At 41.4% G+C, this 25,125-nt stretch overlaps 3 protein-coding genes across 3 annotated transcripts; all 3 read right to left on the reverse strand.

Moving 5' to 3' along the window:
* Window positions 1-5,690: 5,690 nt before the first annotated feature.
* med8 (mediator complex subunit 8) lies at window positions 5,691-10,987 on the reverse strand. The gene is made up of 7 exons (XM_037674716.1): window positions 10,947-10,987; window positions 10,570-10,691; window positions 9,621-9,765; window positions 9,400-9,540; window positions 9,217-9,304; window positions 8,896-9,135; window positions 5,691-6,085 (listed from the first exon to the last, which is right to left on the reverse strand). The coding sequence occupies exons 1-7, from the start codon at window positions 10,950-10,952 to the stop codon at window positions 6,015-6,017; spliced, it is 813 nt and encodes a 270-aa protein (XP_037530644.1). The 5' UTR covers window positions 10,953-10,987; the 3' UTR covers window positions 5,691-6,014.
* A 1,957-nt stretch (window positions 10,988-12,944) lies between these two features.
* Window positions 12,945-18,281, reverse strand: LOC119430681 (4-trimethylaminobutyraldehyde dehydrogenase). Its single transcript, XM_037698142.1, has 12 exons — window positions 18,187-18,281; window positions 17,840-17,999; window positions 17,071-17,216; window positions 16,717-16,846; window positions 15,889-16,023; window positions 14,880-15,076; window positions 14,292-14,432; window positions 14,003-14,191; window positions 13,839-13,926; window positions 13,616-13,757; window positions 13,336-13,448; window positions 12,945-13,255 (listed from the first exon to the last, which is right to left on the reverse strand). The coding sequence occupies exons 2-12, from the start codon at window positions 17,979-17,981 to the stop codon at window positions 13,161-13,163; spliced, it is 1,518 nt and encodes a 505-aa protein (XP_037554070.1). The 5' UTR covers window positions 17,982-17,999; window positions 18,187-18,281; the 3' UTR covers window positions 12,945-13,160.
* Window positions 18,282-19,012: 731 nt separating this feature from the next.
* Window positions 19,013-24,462, reverse strand: LOC119407888 (calcium load-activated calcium channel). The gene is made up of 7 exons (XM_037674717.1): window positions 24,283-24,462; window positions 22,957-23,034; window positions 22,825-22,884; window positions 22,705-22,751; window positions 20,107-20,174; window positions 19,787-19,931; window positions 19,013-19,377 (listed from the first exon to the last, which is right to left on the reverse strand). The coding sequence occupies exons 1-7, from the start codon at window positions 24,350-24,352 to the stop codon at window positions 19,279-19,281; spliced, it is 567 nt and encodes a 188-aa protein (XP_037530645.1). The 5' UTR covers window positions 24,353-24,462; the 3' UTR covers window positions 19,013-19,278.
* Window positions 24,463-25,125: the final 663 nt, after the last annotated feature.

Below are 25,125 nucleotides of genomic sequence, written 5' to 3' on the forward strand. Positions count from 1 at the left end.
CAACATGGTTCTGGTCCGCTCAGGAAGCCAACGTTTACACACTTTGATACAAACAAAAAGAAATGGCCGACGTTTCTAACATTGGGATCAGCTTTTTTAACAGAAGTATTTTATTTGTGCTTTCTTATCTCTTAATTCTCTTAATGGTTCTGTATTCAGAACCAAAACAATGTGGTGAGAATCCAGACGGGCTTCTGAAGGTTCTCTGACGGCACCGTTCGGATCCTTTGGACGGACTCCTCTCTCCGTTTTGTGAATAAATCACATTTGTTTTTTATTGCTCTGACCGAGTGTCTCCATTTTCTGTGGATCAGAACCTCGTGTAGACACGCATCTTTACTTTTTGTTGCATCTTTGATTCAGTTTTCTGACTTGGCCAACACAAGCATGTGTCCCGAGGATGATGCCGAGCGTTGACCTTTGACCTTACTTTTAGCTGCGCTCCACCTGACACTTCACAAACAGCCGTAAACCCCCTGCTTTCATGTTTTATCAGCAGACACAACAGCTGCTGATGTCTGTTAGCATCACTCAGAACATTAGATTCTGTTTTAGAGTCAGCACAAAGATGGCCGCCACAGTCAGCTTTACGGATGCTGAGCTGCATTTGGTGTGGTAGTAACTGAGAGTCGTCCACAGCCCTCACTCCTGACATCTCGTCTCCCATGAGGCTGAGCATCAAGTTGACACACACCACCCCACCACCACCTGCCTTTCCCACTTCTTTTTTCTTCATCTTTTGGAAAGTAAAAGGACTCTGAAGCGTTTGTAATAACATGAGATGTTTGATTTGTTGCATGATTTTTGCTCATCAATAAAAGAACTCGTCTTTTGTTCTGGGCCGGTCTCACTTGTCTGATTCTGTCAAAGGAACCGAGCAGAACCACAAACCCAAAGTTTCTTAATGCGTTCGCTTCCATTTTCTTATCCCCTGCTCTGAAGGTAACAATGTTTTTACCTTCATCTCTGTTTGTGTCTGTTAGTGAACTATCTGAATATTTCATCACCCGGTGGAATGACCTCAATGAAACTTTCAAACAGTAATCAAACCTTCATCTTCAGTAGCTGAGCATCATCTCCATCACTTACCCCGAGCGCCACACACAGTGTGACATTAAAGCTTTAAACATTCACATCAACTCCATATACCTGTTAGCAAAATACTTCAAGACACTTCTGGCCAGATTTTAATAAAACTTTCAGAAAGTTATGGCCGCCACACCTGAGCAGCCTTTGCAAACACAAAAATGGCTCTAACTGAGCTCACTGAGCTAAGCCTGGTCAGGGTTGCCAGATAAACATAAATCTGTCGTTTTACCCCCATTTCTGTGCACATGTTCACCAAACAACACCCTCACTCAGCACGGATGATAGTTTGAAAATGGCGTACGATAGTTAATTTCTTATCTGGCAACCCTGCCTGGCTTGGTAAACATGCTCTTTGTTTGTTGTTGTTGTTTATTTGCCCCAATAATCATTGGAACAAGCACTGATGTTTGCAGAGGTGGTTCTCGTGTAAACAGAGCCTAAAACTGGCGGGCGATATGCATTCCTCTGAGACCTGCCAGGCCTGGAGTGTGTGAGTGGCTTCAGCGCAGACTTCACGAGTCCCTGCAGGACATGTCTTCAGTCCAAGTTCACCAGCACCCGGCTGAAGGTGTGAGGAGGGAGGGGGGCATTTTCACAGCTTCTGAAGTGAGTGAAAGCTGTGCGCTCATTGCAGACAGGCGCCTCCTCCCCCCACACCGGGTGCTCCCTTGGAGGCATGGTTAATGTGCCTCCCCTGGCAGAGCAGAGAGCCACTCCACACTTATCTTTCTCCTCCAGATGAGCACACCGGATGTCTGATTCATCCCTCTGCTGGAAAAGGAAGAGGGCTTTGAACATTAACTTGTGGATTAGGACGAGGTTCCCCAGAAGCATCCAAAATCAGAGGACCGTGGGAGGGACACGCAAACACAATCACATGTAATTATATGGCTGGGCCTTCCTGCTTCTGTCAGGAAGTGCCTGAAATTATTCATGGCCCTATCAAAAGCTGCTAATCCCATTCACAGTGAAAGGACTCCACGCTCTTTTTGAATTCTTGTTGCTTGAACAAACGAGGTTTGACCCGGAGACAACGGTTCTGAAGTGGTCATATCTGCTGCAAACAAATCTGTTCATACTGCAAGCTGAACATCTCCCGAAAGAGCTGGATGAAGGTGAATTACATCTTTAACAAAGTTTTTTTTTTTTTTTAGTGGGGGACATGACATGATTATGAATTTTATGACAGCAACACATTTATAAGTTGAAAGGGGGGCAACGGAAGGTTGTAACAGTGGAGGAGCTACTATTGGAGTTCATTGTGAACAGGTTCAGAGAGGCTGAACCTCTTAGAAGTAAAGATGGGCAGAGGTCCACCAGTCTGAAAAACTGCAGCTAAGAATAGTGGTTAACGTTCGTGGTGAATAAAATGTTTTTGACATCTGGAGTGTTTGAGACTCTGATGCAGATTGCTGATTTGGAAAGGGTTCTGTTTGGCAGAACCTCTGTTCTTGTAGCCACCCACAGAATTTCAATATATTCCTCTGATCCTAACTTTCATGACGACATTTGGAAAAGACTTCACCTTTCAGGTTTTCCTAACAGTGGAGCGTGTCATTGAGTTTTACCGTACACTGAGTCACTCCTGGGTGTGAGGGGTTAAAAATTTACTGTTTTTTCCTGCTACATATATTAGCATAAAACCTGCATAATTATAAAGATGTTTGGATTTTAGCATCTTCTTAAATTACAGGACAAGTGGGAACACTTTAAATCATGCCAGGAGATGCTCTGCATAATTAAGCTCTTTAAAATAAAATAGAAACTGTCACACTCGTGTCCATCAGCAGCAGCACCAAGTATTGTTTAAAATGTTCAGTTCTACATTTAAAAAGTCTCCTGTCTTGTGAAATACTTTGCTTTTATTACTAAACAAGCAGCACGCCAAAGTCCCCGTCTCTGAGGGATCTGAACAGTGAACGTTTGTAGTTCTCCAGATGAGTGTTTTTCTGGGCAGGACCTGAACAGACAGTGAAGTAAACCTAAATGTTTTTGGTGGAAGATATTCAAGTGGGCAGGAGTTACACTGTGGAGGAGACAGAGATTTTTCATTACAGTGGATCCACCATTTATCCTCGGCCAGGTGCAATGGAGGAAGTGTGAGTGTGGTAGTGATGGTGTGTGTGTGTGTGTGTGGGGGGGGTAATGGTGGCCGTGGCCCCCGTAGAGTATCCTTCAGCCACCCCATAACTTTTAAGCAATATGAAAACTAAGGCCCCCCTTATAGATGGCTAATAAAATTTATAGATACGTTATTAATTCCTCTATAAACACTTTATAAATCATTAATAATTGTTTATTATGCTTTAATTAAGGGTGACAGAGACAAAACTGACCAGTTTCTTGCCAAATAGTGAGCCAGACCTGTTCACCTATATATTTCATCTAGTCATCATATTAACCTAATCCTTTAAGATTATATTAGTTGTAGATACTTATAATGCAGTGATAAAGTATAATATTATACACTAAAGAAACAGGTTTACAAATGCTTATTGTATTTACAAGGTAGTAACTTAGTCTCAAATGTTTAATATAACAACTCTAGATGAAATATATAGGTGAACAGATTTGGCTCAATATTTGGCAGGAAACTGGTCAGTTTTGTCTCCGTCACCTTTAATTAATGAATAATAAACAATTATTAATGATTTATAAAGTGTTTATAGAAGAATTAATAATGTATCTATAAACTAATTATTAACCATCTATAAGGGAATCTTATTGTAAAGTGGTACCAAACTAGAAAGCTCTTCAAATTTAGGGGTGGCTGGTTTACACCCCCCACCACCACCACCACCACCACCATCACCACATACATATGGTGGCAGCCATCTTTAATTTTGACGTGGTAACGCAGTTTTCATCCTGACCTTTCTTATGCCCAGATGCAGCCACACACCAAAATAGAAGTTGGTACGTTGCTATCATGCTCGCAGGACGGTAATGCTAAAGGTCATACATGGCAGCAGCCATCTTGGATTTTGTTAGGAACACACACCAACGGTGGAAGTCTGTACCTCACGTATTTCTCAAGTTTGTCCAGCTCAAAGATGGATGGGAGGTATTCCCAGCTCCCCTCTTCACTTTGCGATGGAGGAGAAAAAAGTAGCAACTTCCAGTTTAATATGTAACAAAAGAACTTTGTAACACTTCAGACCTTGTGCCTCGCTCAACTTTAGTATATAACTGCAATGACAGATTCCATCTTTGTATTTTTAGAAAAGAAATGCCCTTTCCACAGGCCGACTGAACTTTCCTTTCCATTAGGAAAATAACTGTTATTTTAGTGATTAGTTAGGATAAGAACGTGAAAATAAGAGACAGGCCGACTCCTTTTGTTGCTCATGCAGCAGCTCCAGAATTATTTACCCACAAAATAGTCCCTCCTAATGGAACTTCCTTCAATACTTAAGATTGCTGCTTAGTTTGGACAATCTGAAAAAAGAGTTGCAGACATTTTCTGGTGATTCAGACTCATGAGCACAAAAAAAACTACAAACAAGAGGGGAAACATGGCCTCCAACATGGAGGGACTATTTTCTTTGTTCCATCACCACATGGATCTTATTTAACTCTGTGGCTTCTGAGATGTTTGGGCATTTAAAGCAAAAAGGGTGTGAATATACACACACATCTCATTTTTACTATTTCACTTTTTTCCCCCTTTAACTTTGTTAATCTGATTGTATTATTGCTTCAAATCAATTAAAAAATCTAATCCAGAAAGTTGTGTCCCTGCCTGGTTCAATTTTTTATGCAGTTAAAAAATAATAATAAATTGTGGTGATGGTGTGTGTTTTCAGGCTTGGCCTGCAGGAGGGAGGAAAAAGGTCACAATGTGTGCACAATAAAGCTGAATGAATATCTTTGTTTCAGGTTTAATGCAACACAAAATGGTTATAGTAAAAAATATACAAGCAAACAAATAAAGTTGGGAATCCTAACCAACGTAAAACAAAAAAGTTTAGTCCAATTTAAACTGACAGCAACAAAAATGTATTTTTTTTTTATAATTATCCATCTGGTTTCACATGTTTCAGTATGTTTTTTATATATAAATGTATATTCTGGATTTATTTCATCACACAGATCATCGGTGGATCCACAGGGCAAACGAGGAGCTGCTAAACGAGCGGAGCGTCCTCAGAGACACCACTCAATATGGAAACATTACAGGTGTAGATCTGCCTCTAATCGAAACGTGTGCACGGGGGGGGGGGGGGGCGGGAGAACCTCCTGTGTGAACTCGTGTGTGAGCTCGTGCAGCTTCGAGCCGTCTCAGCAGAGCGTCTGGCACAGCGAGACGTTCGGGCACGCCGGGTGTATGTAGGTCAGCCACGAGCCCGCACGCTGTGACGGCAGCGCGGTCCCCGTGCTGGATCTGAGTGGACAAAGAGCCGGTGCGGAGGCAGAGGCCTTCCTCACATGTCAGCAACGATCCTCTCTCCTTCCTCCATAAACACTCTGACATTATCAGGCCACACAGAGCCATGTCCGCCCTGATTATTCTCACCTTGGTGCTGCAACCAAAACAACAGCGAGCGGAGGGAGAAATGTCAGAGCTAAAAGGCGCACGTCACATCATCGTGTGTGAAGAATCGAAGGAAAAGCATTTTATTTCTGTTTTCATGAACAAACACATCTTCTTAGTCTCATCAGTGTGCGAGCAGATTATTCAGAGAAAAAGTGAACCATGCCTTCATATGAAGATGCAGTCGGCCTGTAAATGATCACGCCCTGCCATCTGGTGGCCACAGTCCGGAACAGATTTCACCGAAAGGCAGCTTCACGTCCATTAGTCCCTGGCTGACAGTTTCCAGAGGGACGGCTTCACATGAAAGCAGCACATCGTGGAGCGGAGACACGTGTGGACAGAGCATGACCGAACCTTCAGTGTCTGAGCCGGTCTGAAGCGGAGCGCCTCATCGGTTGTAAGGATGCATTGAACCCGACGCAGATTTAATGTTGGTCTTGATGCTGCTCGGCATTTTTCCTGCAGGGAGAAACGACAACGGATCAACTTCACTGTGTGAACGCTCACGAAGCATCCACACCATGACCCGTTCTTCTTCTGTACGTTTTCCAGCATCTTTCTCGTTGCACTATTTTTGTGCTGTCTCAACAAATCATAAATCAAAATGTTCAGCTCGTTCGGGACAAGAGTGCTATCTATACTTTTGGTATCGGTGCAACTTTAGCTTTTTTTTAAATATTTAGCCTTTTCTGCCATTTTTCTTCTCACAGAAAATGAATTGAGCTCATTTTACCTCCCTTCAGATCTGTTTACAACCTTTTACTGCTCCTTTCACATTTTGTTCTTTCAGCTTCCTTGTGCAAGCTTAAACATTTTCAGCTCCTTTAAGCTAATTTCAGCTGTTTTGTGCTCCTTTCAGGTTCTTTCTGCTAACATTTCATTTTTGTGCTTCTTCTTTCTTTCTGCTAATTTCAGTTTTTTCTGCTCTTTCAGCTACAATTTAGCTGTTTTATGCTCATTTTAGCATTTTCAGCTAATTCCACAATTTTTGCACTAATTTCTATTTTTTTCAGCTTAATTCAGCAAAAATGTGCTCTCTCAACTTCATTCTGATAATATCAGCCTCGTTCTCCTTTTTTTAGATAATTTACATTTTGTGCTCATTTCTGCATCTTTCAGCGTAATGGTGCAAAATTTGTGTTCTCTCCACTTCATTCTGCTAATTGAATCTTCTTACTGTTTTTTAGCTACTTTTCAGCTGTTTTTTTGCTCATTTATGCTTTTTTCCAGGTTATTTCCACTATTGTGCTCGTTTTTGCTTATAGTTCAGCAAATAGTTTTCTTTCTGCTTTCTTCTGATGATTTAGACTTGTTCTTTCATTTCAGCTCAACTTCAGCATGTTTTTTTAAGCTTATTTCAGCTGTTTTTCAGCAAGTTATTCAGCAATATGCATTCGCACAGCATTTTTGCAGGAAATGCAAATTCTCTAGTTTGTTTTGTGATCAACTTGGAACAGATGCTAATCTGATGCAGATATTTGGACCATGTGTCTCCACATCACCTGTTCTCAAAGGTTTCCTTCACATGTAAAGCTTCAAATGTTCAACTCAAACTTCCAGACGTCAGAATCTTTGCTCCAGGCTGGTCCTGACATCTGAATGTAAGCATTTATTTTATCATAAACTCTGTGTTCTGAAGTCTGACAGGTTATGATGAAGTGCTATAACGGTTCAAAATATATAATACAAACTTGTATTAAAAGTCTGTTACAATCGGTTTTGTTTTTAATGCGGTGTCATCATGTGCTGTAAAAAATCTGTTGCCTGGAAAGTAAATACAAGCACAACCTCACTTCTTAAATCGTTGGGCCGATGTTTAAACTGGGACGATAAAATGTTAAAAACTGAATGCAGTGACTTGTCACACACCTGTATTTAGTGTATAAACTAAAATGTATACATATTTTACAGGAAAATAGAGATGACTGAAGTTTTTGGCAGAAAGAGATCTAGAAAAAGTTGGAACAGGAGCAACAGAAGGATGTAAAGTTACAGTGATACAAGAAAAAACAACAACTAATTATAGCATTTTAGAGACTGAACCCCTCAGAAGTAAAGATGGGCAGAGGTTTAGCAGTCTGTGAAAAAAAAAAAAAAACTGCATCTAAAAATAGTGGAACACTTTTAGAATAATGTTCCTCAATAAAAGAAATAATGGAAAGACTTTGATAATTTAATCTAAAACTCATAATATCATCTAAACATTAGAAGAATCTGCAGAAGTCTGAGCTCAAAGGACGAGGCTGAAAGTTCAGTTCATTTCTGTTCAGTGCCCTGAGACGACTTCTGTTGCAACTTGGTGTTATATAAATAAACTGAACTGAATAGACTCCACAGATGCTTAAAGCTCTATCAGACAAAGAAGAAGCCAGATGTGAACAGCATCCAGAACCGCTGCCGTCTTCTCTGGACTCTATAAAAATGAACTGAGGCGAAGTGGAAAAACTGTTCTGTGGTCAGATTAAACCAAATTGGACATTGTTTTTGGGAACTACAGTATTAAAGAAGTGTGGGAACATCAAGCCTAATTATCAGCTCACAGCTCAAAAGCCTGCCTTTCCAATGGTATGGGGGTGCATTACTGCCAAAGGCACGGTCAGCTTGCCCATCTGGAAAGGCACCATCAATGCAAAAAAAGAAAAGTATAACCAGGTTTTATAACATCTGCTCCTGTGCAGCAGAGAAGACCCAGGACCGTTGAACAGTTAGAACCCTTCATCAGGACAACATTCGCTCCTGAACCTCCAACATCGACTCCGCTCAGGTCTTGATCACTACAGATAGTTGTTAAAAGAAGAAGGGAGCCTTCACAGAAGGAAACAAGGAGGAAAAACTTTTTTGAGATATGTTACTGCCACAAAATTCATGATTTTTTTTCTAAAAGGAAATGTAACAATTTCCTACAGCCATCATGTGTAACAGTGAATAAATCATGGGTTTATGAGATCATTGCATTCTGTTTTTTTATGTTACATAACTTTACAAGTTTGTTGAAAGCATTTCTATTTCTCCGCAATGAACTGAGCATTTTAGATTTTGCTCCTTCATTCTGCGAGCATGTTTTCTCTGTAAAAACGGACTGTACCTCTTTAATTAGTAATGTTTTCATACTGCCACATCAACCTCGCTATCCAAGGTGAAATAAAGCTACAACACCTGACTAATATTTTTCATTGTGTTCTCTCAGATGTTTTTTTTTCTTTTTGGAGCTGGCTGTTACAGATTTAACTGGTCTGATCCAGGAGGAAATCCTAAACCAGGTCTCCTACCTGGCTGTCCTTGCTGCTGTGGAGCCACAGGTCCTACTAAACCTGCTTGCTGGCCTACAACCCCTCCTATGGTGACCTGTTGCAATGTTGGACCCCCACCCATGATAGGCCCCTGTCCTGGGTGTCCAGGAGCCACAGGACCAGGAGGCCTACATTTGGAAAGTCCTTTTCCAAATGCAACAGCTGCAACCAATGCGTTGGTATCACCAGGGTTGAAAAACGCTTTGTTCTGTCGTGATGCTGGAAGGAAAAAAAACATGAAAATATTAAAACAAAAGTTGTTTTTTCTCTGAGCACAAATATAGGAAAAGTGCAACGCACCAGCACTTTCAGCGTCTCTGTCTTCACGAGGGTTGTTCAGCTTATCCAGTAGATTAGAGCACATCTTATTCAGAATTTGGATCTGTTTCTGTTCACACACACACACACACAAAGTGTGTTGATCCATTTGAACGTGCAAACACCACAACTAACAGCATCCACCAGGACTAAGGTCTAACTCACCTGAGCCACATCAGGACCGATGCGTGCCGCCTCTGTGCTCAGCTGCTTCTCCTGCTCTTCCACCTCCGGGTCCGGTTTGGTCCGCAAGTAGTCTGGGACAATCTCATGGCTGAACACTGGGACACGCTGCTCTGTGAGTTTCTGAGAGGCAATTAAAAAAAAGACCAATAAGAGACGGATACCTAAAAAAAACATTAACCATCGGAGATGCTGACACTCACCGCTAAATCCTCATCTCTGTCTGGAGACAGGAGCAACGGGATTATCACCTGGCTGCGGAACGAGGGTGTCTTCTCATTCTTGAGCAGTTTATTGATGGTGTTCAGTTGGCCAGAAAGGAGAGCGAAGTTATCCAGAACCGAGGGCCTAAATGAGAGCAACACACAAAGTAACATATTTTAAGATATACTAGTACAGATATGCACATTTCAAATCACCATTTGTTTTTGAGATTTTAATTCTACAAAAACAGAAAGGAATCACACTTGATGTGATTTTATAACGTTGCTGCTCACTCTGTAGAGGCAGCTCTCATCTGGAATCCTAGTTATTGGCTGCAAGGATCCCAAACTATCAGCCCTCCACTACCGTGCTTGATTTAGTATGAGGAGTTTTATTCATTACATTCAGATGAAACTACCAAACTCAGAGTCATGCTGACATGTTGTTTTTAGAGGTTTCTACTGAAACCATTCTAAACAAGTTGTACTTGTTCAGTTATTTTCTAATCATCCTGTCACAATCTTTCACCTTAAACCTGCAAACTGAGGCCTGTAGAGTCCGAGGTGGAGCTCTTGGGTTTTTGAGTATTACACGATCTGACCTTGGGGTGAATTTCCTGCCATGTACACTCCTGGGAAGCTGTCTTAAAATGTTTTCCACTTCCACTAAATAATATTACTCTCTGTAGAATGAGTACAAATTGTTTAAGAATGACCTTTAACCCTTACCAAATTAAAGGGCAGCTATAGCAGCTTCTCCAGTGTTGTTCAACCATGGCGTTGTGTTAACACACAAGATGTGTGCTGAAAACCAACAATCCGACAAAGTTTATGCTTTCATTAATAATAACCAGAACAATTTTTGAACCTTGGAAACTCCTGATTATGTCCTGATACATAAAAACAAGTATCTGTAAAGACTTTAAATAATAAAGCATGTTTTAGTCACCAGGTCAAACGCTCGTATTCATTTTCCAGCTTATAGATGAAACTCTGGAGAGCGTTTTTCACGTGATCCACCAGAGAGATGAGGGAATCCATTGAGGCTTCCAGCTGCTTCTCCTCTCGTTGCTGAAAGACAAGAAAACCTCGTTTGATTCTATAAAATGGATAAAACGAGCAAAGCACATCAAAACATCCAACCTGCACAAACTCGCTAATAACGAAAGCTACATGCTACGTAGCTTCGTAAGCTAACGCCACAGGCTAAATCAATGATTGTTACGATAAACAAAAATAAGACAAAAGTGGTTCTTATATCAGTTTTAGTTCTGAACTTCAGCACTGTAGATCTGTATTTTTTTTAACATATTTCTTGAGCATTACCTGCATTGTTGCGCTACAAGCTAGCCGGCAGCTTCCGGTGAAACTTAAATCCTTTTCCGGATTTCAATTTTCAAAATAAGAGCCCACACTTTTCTCCAGGATCCAAGTATCTCACTCTGTGTCGAACCTTTTTTCTTTTTTTTTTATCTCCCGGCCCCACTTATCGATAAATAAAGTGTTCAAATATTATTTTACACAAGCAAGCCTGATTATTACCACAAGACATTATGAAAGCCCCAGCATCCATTTTATTATTTTCAATTTCTATATTATTCCTGTTTCTATGTGAAATGTGCGCAACAAATGTTTTGGTTTTTTTTGGAAGCGCATTTCTTTTATAATTTAAAAAAGCCATCAAAACGAGATGCAAAGTCACAATTTTGAGATATCTTTTAATTGTGACTTAAGAGGACCTGGCACATGGTAAAAAAAAAAAAAAAAAAGGGGCTTAAATGTTACTGTTAACAATTTAACATCGAATTTGATGTGAGACAACTTTGAGATCTGCATTTAATGGTCCTCACGTGTAAATTTCTACATTTAATTCATTCAACCTTTATTTATACAGGTTAATCCCATTGAGCCTCAGGGACTCATTTACAAGAGAGACCTGATTTGCAACAACCAGCCAAGATAACACCAACTAAAATAACTTTTCATTTGGGAATTTTAGATTTAACTAGAATTTGTACTTTGTGGAGTAAACAGTATACTGACCTGTAACTAGACAATTTCTAAAGCATCTCAAATCATGTATAAAGACCTAAATTAATTTGGAACTTACCTTAGTAATAATCCAACATAACATTTTGGTAAGGATAAGTGTAAAAAACTAATTGAAACTGTTGGCAGTAGTTCCATTATTTGTGTTAATATTTAAATGAACGTACATTTAATTTGATTTAGTCTGTACACTGAAGTGTTTTTATTCAGAAAATCAGTCTGTTCAACATTAGGATCGACACTTTTTCCCCTTCTCCACATAAGTATCGTTACAAAATCAAAAACCGTGTTCAATACTGGACACTCCGGTAAATGAATAAGTGAGACTTTAAAAAAAGCACTGCAGCTCATAGGACCTTTACAATATTTATGTTGGGAGGTGAAGCAGACAATGGCGCAAGAAATAATCATCCACATTTTTATTTTGTATAATGTTTGTATTTATTTTATTTTTAAGCAAGATAACAAGACCACCATGTTTTTGAGTTTCACGAAATTTCAATTTGCTGTTTTGTGACAGGTTGCAACACGGTGGCGCAGTTGGTAGAACTGCTGCCTCTCAGCTGGGATTTGAACCAGGGTGACCTGCTTGCTGAGTCTTTCTGGGTAGTTTGCATGTCCTCTTCGTGCATGCATGGGTTTTGTCCAGGTACTCTGGTTTCCTACCAGACCAAAAACTGTTAGGCTGACTGGTAACTCTAAATTGCCCCTATAATGAGTCTCATTTGTCTCTATGTGGTCCTGTGATGGACTGGAGACCTGTCCAGGGTGTCTCTGTACAAGTGTAAACTGTAAAAATAAGAAGTTTGAGAGAATTGAGATAGCTCAAAGTGCTCTGAGCTGAATATTCTGTTGTAAAATCCAATCATTTTAAAAACAGGTTTGTGTGAAAACTTAAAAAATGCCACTTGAGTCATGCAAAGTCCATGACCCATTTTAACTGATGTTTCAGCAGTGAAGTACACTTGGAATACGAAGACCCCAAGAGGTTTAAGGTTTCTCACTTATCTTGCCAAAATCCCATTGGTGTCTAAATATACCTAAATAACAAAATATCTATAATCTACAATGCAAGAAGTGCCACGACCAAAAGTCATGGCACGCCAACAGAGCCACATTTTGATGTACCTGTATTTTGATAAAGAATTTTCCAAAGCTGTGAGAGAAATCCAACAGATTATCCAGTGCAAAGTGCCAAAAGGCAACACAAACACATCAGTGACCACTAAAAAGTATACAAGTATTTCCATGGCATATCATTAGACTATAAGAACATACATTGCCACCAAAATTTTTTATTTGGATAAGAGTGCATTTTTACTTTCACATCACTACTTGTTCAAAAAGCTCATTTTAGGCATAGCTTGTGGTCCAACTGTACGAGAAGTCTGTAAACGCAGAAGGGTTTTATATGGCACAAACGAGGTAATAAATGGAGAAGTAAAAGGAAGTCATTAATTGATTGTGCTTGAAGGAGTAAACTTGATGATCTTAGAAGTATTCCTCTACGTCGCCTAATTCCACAACCACGGTCTTCAGCTGGGAGTAGTATTCGATGGTCACCTGGCCGTTCTCTCTGCCGAAGCCTGGCACATCAACAATGACATATAGTTAAAACAGAGGTTCCTTCCACTCAGGAAGTTATTTAAGCCTTCCAAGACCCTACCTGACATCTTATACCCTCCAAAAGGCACTTCCACGGGGCTGATGTTGTAGTTGTTGATGAAGCAGGTCCCCGCCTCCAGCTTCTCCGCCACACGGTGAGCTCGGGATATATCCCTGCAGGCAGACAAAAGAACTGTTGTAATGCAGTAAAACATTAACAGTTCTTTGTATCCAAACTCATTATGCAACAATACTTGGATCTAAAATGCAGCAGTAAAACTCTTTATCTTCAAAAGCAAAGCGGCAGAAGATTAATCAGTGGCTGAGGGAAGAGTGCTCACCGGGTGAAGACTCCAGAGGCCAATCCAAAGGTGGTGTTGTTGGCCCTCTTGATCACTTCCTCCTCCGTGTCAAAAGGCAGGACGGACATGACTGGACCAAAGATCTCTTCCTTGACGCAGGTCATGTCGTCTCTGCAGTTATCTGTCCACAGAGAAGATGTCAGGCACGAAGAACAGGAGGAGTGAGGCTGATGCAGGTACAAGCGAATGTTTCTAGACATACCAAGTACACAAGGTGACATATAGTACCCTCCCTTCAGTTTGGGGTCATCAAGGACTAACGGCTCTCCTCCACAAAGCACTTTGGCTCCCTGAAAAAAAAGCTCTTTAGATTTGTTTTGTGGTAAAATCAGAGTACAGGATTAGTTTGTTCAACATTCAACACACCTGCTCCTTGGCCTGACTGACAAACCCCAGCACTTTCTGCAGTTGGGGCTTGCTGATCAGCGCTCCCATTCGGGTGCCGTCAAGCAGGGGGTCACCCACAAGGATGGCCTTGGTCCTCTTGACCACCTCTTCCAGGAACCGTGGCATGATCTCTCTCTGCACAAACACTCTAGTTCCGTTGCAACAAACCTACACATTTAAAGGTAAAGTTTGCAAGAAGTTTCTCAGATCCTGGATCTTGAGGAGCTGAATATCACAATCCAAACATAAACTAATGTTTCATCCCCACCTGTCCCTGCGTCAGGAAGTTTGCCATGAGCGCACCCCTCACTGCGTTCTCCAGATCGCAGTCTTTGAAGATAATGAGGGGAGACTTCCCTCCGAGCTCCAGAGTCACCTGCTTCACCCCCTTTGCAGACATTTCCATGACCTGAGAGGAACAAAAAGTATGGTGCGCTCACTCAGTAGCACATTGTGTCGTTTCTGTTTACAGTCACGGTAACGTACCACGAACAGCACGTTATACACCCGTCGACACGCATACAGCAAAGGCCTTGTATAACATTGACCTTGATCTTGGAGCTGGGGTGATAAAAAGTGTATGGATACTCTGTCTAGTGATGATGCAGATGTCTGAAGTTTTTTTACATTATCTTGAGCAGATGAGAAGTTAGGCGCAGGACAAGAGAAGGTTTACAGACGTTTGGTCAGAGACTACCATGTCTGTTCCGTCTTCGACAGGCGTAAATATGACATTTAACTCAAAGGTGTGAGTATTCTGGACACAACTTGGTTTATTTGGATTCATCTCATCTGAAGACCTTCTTAGAAACCCATTTGATCTGATCTGTGCTGCATGTTAAAACAGTCTTTATACCTTTTTGCCAGTTGGGACGCTGCCAGTAAAGGAGACTTTAGCAACATTTGGGTGATGGCAGAGCAACGAGCCCGTCTCGGCTCCACCTTGGACCACACAGAAGAGTCCGTCAGGCACCCCCGCCTCTTTGTAGATCTCAGCCAGGATCACAGCCGTCACAGGAGTCATGGGGGAGGGCTTGAAAACCATGGCATTACCTACCAAAAACCACAACCACAGTTCAGTCCTACCGGTTTGCTCCGTCTGAATTTATTGCAAAATCAAAATGACATGTTTTTCTGTGAGGTGTTGCAACTACTTGTGCATAACTTGTGCTGTTTTTAGTCATTCATTTATCAAAACATTCAGCTTGTGTTTTGAATTTAGATTTTTTGCAACTTTTAAAACTTTTATTCAAAAATATTGACTTTACACATTTTTTTGTCTTGCACCCCCAAAATACCTATATTTCTTTAAATACTACACATTGTTCTTTGAAATCTGCTTGCTCAATTATAGCCTTATTATACAAGTTTTTGGTTAGCCTTTTGCTACTTTTATGCTCCATTTAGCTTGCCTTTAGCTACCATTCTGCTACTTTTAGCAACCTTTATGTACCTTTTACCTAGCCTTTTGCGACTTTTAGCTATCATTCTGCTTCCTTTAACAACCTTTATGCTCCGTTTAGCTTCTAGCTAGCATGTTGCTTCTTTTAGCTTTAACAAATCAGTTTCAGCTACTTGAGAAAAAAAAAAAAATCAGAATCCTACAGCACTCAGGATTCACTTACATTGTATTTTCACAGAACATATTTATCTAGTTCCTCCTGAATTTCAAAAGCCTAAGACGGATTGTTTCAGCAGTGTAGAAAAAGCTCCACCGGTCAACGAGCAAACTCAAGTTTGGTTTTGATTCTTGCACGTAGAATGGAGTCAACTCAGCTGTGACTTCATCCTCAGTTCAGAGCTTTGACTTTGCAGACAAAAGAACAACAGAGTGAATGATGAGGAAAACACAGCTCCACACTGACCACACGCCAGAGCAGGAGCAGACTTCCATGCTGCAATCTGGAAGGGGTAGTTCCATGCACCGATTCCTGCGCACACGCCGAGGGGCTCCCTCCGGGTGTATGCGAATGCTCCGCCAGGAAGCTGAATGTGCTGACCTGCATTCAGTGACAGCACAAAACCATGTTCAAACCATAAAAGGCCTGGCAGTTCTTAAAGTAAAGCACATCATTCACTGCTGGTTGTGTCAGTGTTTAAACAAACATCTTATGATGAGAGGGGAGAACGTTTCAGCCATTTGTGCTAAAATCATTTACCAGCTTTGACCTGATCTGTGAGATCTGTTAGCACTCAGTATGAGTTGAAGACAACCCTCAGCTACTACCACACCTAAGTTTACCCTAATATTTTTTAAACTGGGTTAAAGCCGGTTTTCTGTTGGCTATGATCCATTAGCTGTGACCGCCATCTTGAACTGACGTGACTCCAAAAGCTAATCAGTTGTAGATGTACATACAGTCTGTCCATTGAATCATGAGATATTTTGCTAACAATTTGGGCTGACAAACAAAATGTAAGTAACGATGTTGGGAGTATAAGTTGCGAATGACTCTCAGTTATTACCACACAAAACTTTACCTCCATATCTGTAAAACTGACTGAGTTGTTGCCATTTTCGTGTTTGCTATGGTGGCGGCCATCTTGAACTGGATTGCCAAACAAACTCACAAATAGGGGCAAATGCATAAATCACTTTTATGATTTTGACAGGGAGCGATAACAGCAAGTTAAGGCTCTCGCCATTCGAGAAACACATTTTGCACCAAAACAAAGTATGCGAGTGTACCCACCTGCGAGTGTACCAGCCAGGCCAGCGTAGTACTCTATGCACTGCCAGGCTATGTCAACATCCACGAGAGCTTCAGTGATGGACTTGCCATTGTTGATCACTTCAAGCTTTGCAATTTTCTCCTTTTTTTCCTGATTTTAAAAGTAAAAGAATGAAAACAGTAAACGATTAGGAGCTATTTCACCTTCTATGTGTCAACTCAACAGACACAAAAATGGAAGCAGACACTGAGGGCAGGAGCGAGCTGTTATTGAGCAACTAATGTCTTTCTGCATTCCTGCAGCAGTCAGCTCCAATGTGTGTTGCACAATCAAGAGAGGAAAACAGGCGCGCTCTCAGCATACGACCGTCTCACCCTGATGATACGGGCCGCCTCGAGCATGATCCGAGCCCGCTCCATGCCAGCCAACTTGCTCCATTTTAGGTAGGCGGCGTGTGCGCTCTGAATGGCTTCGTCCACTTCTTCAGCCCCGCAGGGCACCATCTGACACAGGACACGGCCTGCAGAAATCAAACGTTACTGCTGACACAGTCCTGGAAGAGATGTGTATCACCCACCACCGCCTTTCAGGCCAAAGTTAAGATAAGATAGAACTTTATTGATCCCGCATGGAACATGGTCAAACTTCAAAAATGTGCCGTCTCATGTGATGTCACTCAGATGAGGTGTTGTGTAGGACTCTCAGCAGCTACCACACAAAATGTTAGCTCAAGATCTGTGAAATTATTTAAATTAAACCCGTTCTGTGACAGATATGATTTAAAGTGGCTCCAAACGGAGCCAAACGTTCATCAGTTTAAGAGATAATTGATTTTTGAGTCTAATTAATATCCACCCAGCTCATGAGACATTTGGCCAACAGAAAAACATGAAAGCCTTTGAGTGGAAGGTGATAACTATATTTGGTAATCTGTTATTGAGCATGCATCAGGATAGATTTGGTAATAAACTCAGCAGCCTTCACAAATGTCCACAGCTGCTCCAATTTCCATTTTAAGAGTTTGAAACGAACTTTTTGTATTGGTGGACAAAAACAAGACAACTTTCTTCAACTATAATTAAGCTTTTTTTGTTTGTTTTAATCAGGATCTGACATGCTGAATGTTTTCTGAGAGTTATTCACCAGTTGCAGGCTCGAACACCGGCTCTGCGTTTTTCTGCTGCAGAGGTTTGACCCGCTTCCCGGCCCAGAAGTTCAGAGGGTCCGACACCAGCACGGTTCCGGTCGAGGCTCCGGGCATCAAGTCCAGGACTGACTGGGCCATTTTCAGACGAACGGGGGTCTGGAACAAAGCACGTCATACCTCTGACATCCACCGTGTTATGCAACAGCGCTGATAAGTAACAAGGGGCTCGTGAAACAAACGCTACCTTTGAAGTCAGGCTACGCAAAAGCACGCGGACAGGAAGCGCGTGCATCTGAAATTTTATTCGATACATGCAAAGTATGAGAAGAAAATATAACTTTACCTTCCGACCGATTTTAAACAAACACTACGCAAGATGGACGGCGAAGAGGACCAGCAGGAGAAATTTCACAAACATTTAAACAACACCCAAGCCCCGCCCCCAGCCGCTCTTTAGACCCCGCCCAGTTAAATAAACACACGACACAAGTAGGCCCACTGTGACTGTCCGTCAGGCACCGCCCCTTGACACACCCACGACACGCATCTGGCTCCGCCCCTTAAGATTAAGCCACCCAGGGACGTCTCCTCTCCTGTGCGATGGTTGCCTACAAACCTTCTTTCTGTACAGAGCTGTTGTATGGAGATAAATCAGTCTCAAAAGTAGTCACACAAGCGTACAATGAGATTTGTATGTACAAGTTCCACAAGCGCAAAGCAAGTTTAACAAATATGTACTATGATTCACAAATTCATGAACAGTTTTTCAAATCCACATTTCTATTTACACAATAAGCTTTTTCTCTCAAATATTATTCACAACTTTGTGTAAATCTGAGTTAGTGAGCACTTCTTTGCTGAAATCATCCATCCACCACACAAGTGAGGCACATCAACGTGCTGATTACACAGCATGATTGCTGCACTGGTGTACCTTAGGCTGACCACAATAAAAGGCCATTTTTGCACTCTTCCACGCTCGCTGAAATACAAACTACGCAGAAACAGAAATCGTACAGAAAAATACCAGAAAACAGGAGTGTGAATGCTGAGTCAGCACAACAAAAACTGTAGAGCAGGAAGAATCAGGCTTCTGAAGTGGAACAAACGTTAAGAAAAAAACTGAAATGTAATCATAAAACTTTATTCATATACAAGATACTCAAGTAGAGACGATGACATACAGTAATGCTGAAGTGGGCTGCATGTTAATGTGAAAAATGAAACCTCAGTCCATGACATGAGCTCACACTCAGCCGTACGCTTTGTGAATCTTTAGAACAACTTCTTTTCTAAAGTCTGGAGACATTTAGGATAAATAAAACACCAAAACTTAAAACCAGTTATAACGCAACAGCTGCAACTGACAGACAGCTTCTCAGGCTCGAAATGTTCCACCCGTGCTCCAAAGGAGGTGTCAAGCTTGGAACGCCACTTAGGAAAACTTGGCTGCTTGAGGAGGAGGTCCGAGGAAGCCCCCCGCCTGCTTTGTCGCAGCTCTGGAGGGAGCGAGGCCGAGCAACTTCTGAATGTTCTGGAAGACAAACATGTTTCTTACAAACAAGTACCGATGACTTACTGTCAAAGACTTTTGGGATATCACTTCATTTGGACTCATTTTTGAAAACTTTGTGACTTTAGGTCAAAGTTCAAACAACAAATCTGACACGTGGCCTCCAGGGGGCAGTAGAGGACACAAAAAGCTTCGTTTGCACCCAGACTTCATGGAAGTGGGGCAGATAACCTCAGTAAGGACAGGATCGGAGCTTTTTCTCTCCCTTGATGAACTTGTTTTCTGTTCTTGACAAGAACTCCTCAGAACACTGAAGAGTCTCTGCAGCTTTTTTGCTAAAAGGTGCGGTTATCTTTTAGCTTCGTATCAGGACTGCTGTCAGACAGGCAGGTCCTACTGGTTCAGGCTGTGGAAAAGGAGCTTCGGTTACCTGTCTGATGGACATGGTGCAGAGGATGTAGAGGAAGATAAAGGAGCAGTCCGTGTAGTCCTCGCCCAGCAGGTTGCGGTGCGACAGCCCCTGGATGTACGAGAGCGGCACAAACGGCAGCTTGGCCACCACCCTTCCATCAAAACTGGCAGAAAAAGAGAAAAGCAGGCAGAAGTCTGAGCCCGTTTACTGAAGAGAACTGAAGAAGTCACTGATGGCAGCACAGAATATCTGTATCTATACTCTGGTCTCCATCACCCTCATGTAACGTTAGGTTTTGAATTAAAAATACAAATATGTGAACAAAGTGTGCCACTTACATGGAGTTAAACATGCCCATCAGAGCTGTGAAGCAGAAGCCAATGGCGAACATGGACTTCATGCGCACCTGCAGACATGAACACTTACAATTAATGAAGAATACGTTTCAGCCCAGCACGGTGGCGCAACTGGTAGAGCTGCTTCCTCTCAGCGAGCAGGTCCCTGGTTCAAATCCCAGCCTTTCTGGGTGGAGTTTGCATGTTCTCTCCGTGCATGTGTGGGTTTACTCCGGTTTCCTCTCACAGACCAAAAACATGCATGTTAGGCTAATTGGTCATTCTAAATTGCCCCTAGGTGTGAATGAGAGAGTGAATGGTTGTTTGTCTCCATGTGTCCCTGTGATGGACTTGTGACATGTCCAGGGTGTACCCCACCCCTCGCACAGTGAATGCTGGACATGGGCACTGGCGACCCCCATGACCCAAAAATGGAAGAAGCGGGTAAAAGATAATGGATAGATAGATGGACGTTTAAGCCCAACCTGTGTTGTCAAAGTAAGAACAAGACAAACAGTTCCAGACAACTGGACACACCTTTTCACACAAACTGTTTTTAAAGCCCCATTATTCCTTAAGGGAATACAAATTGCCCACTACTTTTCATGCTAGAGTTTTAGACCAAGGCCATCTTATAACGATGTTGGATACTGTCACACTCAGAATGAGTATGGGCTTTGGCAGAGGGAACTACTGTAGTTCCCACACTCTGTTTAGATATTGTTACAGTGAGACAGGCATTCAAGAAGGCAAACCCTCACAAAGCACCAGGGTCTGATGGCATCCCAGGAAGGGTACTGAGAGTGTGCGCTGACCACCTCACCAAGGTGTTTATCACCATCTTTAACCTGTCTCTGAGCCAGTGTATTGTCCACACAATCTTAAAGACCTTCACTGTTGTCCCCATCCCAAAGACCTCTGCAGCATCCTGCCTTAATGACTTTCGGCCCATAGCATCACATCTGTCATCATGAAGTGATATGAGCAAATTATCAAAACTCACATCTGTATCTCCCTCCCTGACACCCTGGACCCCCTACAGTTCACATTCAGAGCAAACAGGTCTACAGATTATGCCATTGCTTTAGCAGTTCACACCTTCAGCTATCTGGAGAAGGAAACACCTACGTGAGAATGTTCTTCGTTGACTACAGCTCAGCATTCAACACCATAATCCCCTCCAAGCTGGTCTCCAAGCTCACCACATTGGGCCTGGAGAAGTCCATCTGCTGCTGGATACTGGACTTCCTCACCAACAAACCACAGGCAGTGAGAATCGGCTGTCACCTCTCCTCCACACTAGTCCTCAGCACCGGTGCACCTCAAGGCTGTGTCCCCAGTCCACTACTGTACTCTCTATTTACACATGACTGTACCACCAAGCATAGCTCTAATATCATCCTCAAGTATGCTGATGACACTACCATCCTGGGCCTCATCACCAACGACGAGCGTGCCTACAGAGATGAGGTGAAATCACTGACCAGCTGGTGTCAGGAAAATAACCTCTCTCAAAATGTCAGAACAAAGGAGATGATAGTGGACTTCAGGAAACAGCGTGGAGGTTAGCACTTCAACATCAACATTAACAACACTGAGGTGGAGCAGGTCAGCAGCTTCAAGTTCCTCTGCATTCACATTACCGAGGATCTGTCCTGGACTTTACATACAAACACTGTGGTCAAGAAAGCCAGACAAAGACTCTACTTCCTAAGAAGACTAAATAAGTTTGGTACAAACACCAGCATCCTCACCAACTTTTATAGGTGCCCCATTGAGGGCCTGCTGACAGGCTGCATCACAGGGTGGTACATGAACTGCACCAGTCAGAGCTGGAAAGCTGTACAAAGGGTGGTGCAAACAGCAGAGGACATCACTGGTAGCAGTCTCCACACCATCCAGGACATCTACCACAGCCAATGTCTGCGTAAAGCATGCAGCATCGTTAAGGACCACACCCACCCAGCACAAGGACTCTTCCATCTACTACACTCAGGCAGATGATACAGGAATCTGCCATCACGTACAAAAAGACTAAAGGACAGCTATTATCCACAAGCTGTACATTACTAAACTCTTGATAAATAACACTGAACAACTGGCAATAACTTTGCACCAAGCCACATCTGTGACAACTAATATGACTAATATTAGCTTGTGACACCTAATATTTTTATTACTAATGCATTATGTGGCTGTATCATGTATGTCACTACCTTACCATCATAATTCATCTCAATGTCACTCACTACCTGTGCAATAACCTGTCACACAACCTGTGTAGTTTACGTTAATGGGCAATATATAATATAATTTTAGCTTATATTACTATCTTAAAATACTTATTCATACAAGTTCATCCTACTTGCACCATGTTGTTGTTTACTATTTCTCTTTAGGACCTTGTAAATATTATAATCACTTTTTGGTAGTTTTTGTACCCATATTGCATGCTTTAGTATTTTCTAGTTTGTTTGTGCTTTGTTTTTTTAAGCGAGTCAAATCAGTTATTCTCATCCTGAACATTTCATTGTACTTTTAACCTTGTGTTAACCTGCCTATGACAAATAAACACATCTTGAAATTAAAAATAAGTCTCACCATAGACAGGTCTCTGTTGTTGTTCTTCAGCTTCTCTTCCTGTCTTTCTGTAACACAAAGATCAAGTATCAGTGTCTCTATAGATGAGAAGAGCAGGGCAGCCTTCCACTGGACTCTTACCAATCTTCTTCTTTTGCTGGCGTCCAGCTGACTCAGATATGGTTTCTTTTTTCTTCTCAACTGAAATTACAAAAGCTCTTTGTAAACTCTAAACTCAATCTGAGCAAACGTCTTCCCGAGCCTTGCTCTTACGTTTTTTGCTTTGTTTCTCCACCTCAGACTTCAGCCTCTTGTACTTTTCAGTTCGATACACTAGAACCCAGGTAATACCTGCAGCAAAGATCAGAAGAAGACAAGTACATGGACCTTAAGTCCCTTGAATGCAGCACGAGGTCATGTAAAGGTCTGTAATGGTTGTGCCAAAGATGTTTAGATTGATCCTAAAAAACAAAAACCCTTTGAACAGTTATGTGCTTTAGATAACCAGTGCAGAATTTAATTTAACGAAAGGTCATCTCAAGGTCACGTGATCCAAATGTAAAGGCAGATTTATAATTCCTATTAAATTCCCTTTCCAGTGACACCAAGTTTGTGAAAACCAGTAGTTTCTGACATAACGGGTTGAAAATAGGCGCCCACACCCATTTTTGCTGAAAATCCCAAACTTGAGCAATATCTCTGGAACCACAGTTCCCATTGACTGAAGATTTGACATACTATGGTATGGGATCACAGCTGACATATAAGCCAGGTTTCATCGACATCTGAAAGAGTCTGGTTAAAATTTTCATTTTTTTAGAGGGGTGATTTGGCACAGAATGACCCTAAAAGTCATGGATTTGGCAGCATTTAGTTCTTCATAACTTTAACATTCTATTAAAAAATTATTTAAACTTCTCACTGCACTAGATCCAGGTCAAATTATCTTTTAAAAACAGTTTGTTCAAATCGGTGCTCACAAATCATTGAAGAACACAATTTGTAGGGGTCCCGTCTTTTTGGCATACGATGCAATTTTTTTTTTTTTTGTATGTGGGAGAATCTCTCCACTCTCAGCTAATACTAGAACAAATTATAGCTCAACATAAAATTGACTGAGTTAACCTGCAGTTATTTTGTCTTGGCTCGTGTTAGTTATCTGTGGTGACTCCAAGTTGACTACAATAGTTATTACACAAATCATTTAGAATGAGAGTATGTTCGGGATCAGTCTCAGCTACTACCGCACATTATAGTTCAACCTCTGTAAAACTGAGTTATAACCGTTTTGTGTCCATTTCTTTTGTTTTTAAGTTTTAATGTCAGCAGTGACTTCCGGAGGGTACTAGAAGTTGTTTGCCGCCTTTTATTTTGAAAAGAAACCGGAACACAATCGCTAAACTTCTGTCTTGCCATACTAACGTATCTTCTAACGAACAAACCGTAGGTACAAATAAACAATGAAGTTAGAAACTCAGTCATAATAAAGCTAGCATTGTCTCCTCCATGAAGTAATCCATCATATCAATACCGTTTAAATCAGATATATTTTAAATTACCCTTATTTGGATACATCTAGCGCGCATGACTTCCACCCACCTTCAGCTAACAACGCTGTGCAAATGGAGATGAACACGATCAGAATGGTGTCCGCAAACATGGTACTCATGGTAGCAGATTCTCGTTTTATTCCACTTCGGAAAAGAAAAATACTGTTTTAATGTTTCAGATCACCCCGCTCCGCGGAGCTTCGCCCACTCAGCATTACTGAAAGGTTATTAAGGCGATAAGTACTTCCGGTTCATCTTCCGACCTGTCAAACACAGGCAAAAACTTCAGGTTTTAATTTAGATCTTTTTTTTCCCTTCTTCTTTAATTACACCACTCTCTCGATTTCTATTTTTGTATGCCAGTTGTTTCACTGGGCTGTACAGCTATTGAAATTAGTTTTACTTTGAAACGTCAACGTTTTTGACGTCAATGCTCGAGTGTTTTTAACTTCCGGTTCATAATACACCTTGGAAAAATTGTTTATATTTTAGCCTGTTCTTGTTCCTTTTAATCAGTAACTTAACTGAAAAAATGCATTAATTTAAGTTAAACTCTGGAGTTAAATTATCTAGAGCTTTGTCATAAATTATGTAAAAAAAACCAAATTTTTTTTGTTTTAATAGTTTAAAGATGATTTTACTTTTATTTTTTTCTAGTGAAACAAAACTCAAAACTATTGCTTGATTTTTTTTTTAACTTATGTCAGTTTCCAGTGATTTCTGTGACCTTTGTAGCAGGATTTTGTCTTCAATGAAAGAGTACAAACAAAACTGTCACAATTTTAACTCCGAGTGTTCATCTTTAGTTCTCCAGGATTTTTCATCAATCAGCCATTAGAAAAATCACATTTTGGGAATAAAACACAGACCAACTGTTGTTGTTGGTATTATT

Source organism: Nematolebias whitei, chromosome 3, assembly GCF_014905685.2.
Source record: "Nematolebias whitei isolate Nwh7 chromosome 3, NemWhi1, whole genome shotgun sequence".
Taxonomy (NCBI): domain Eukaryota; kingdom Metazoa; phylum Chordata; class Actinopteri; order Cyprinodontiformes; family Rivulidae; genus Nematolebias; species Nematolebias whitei.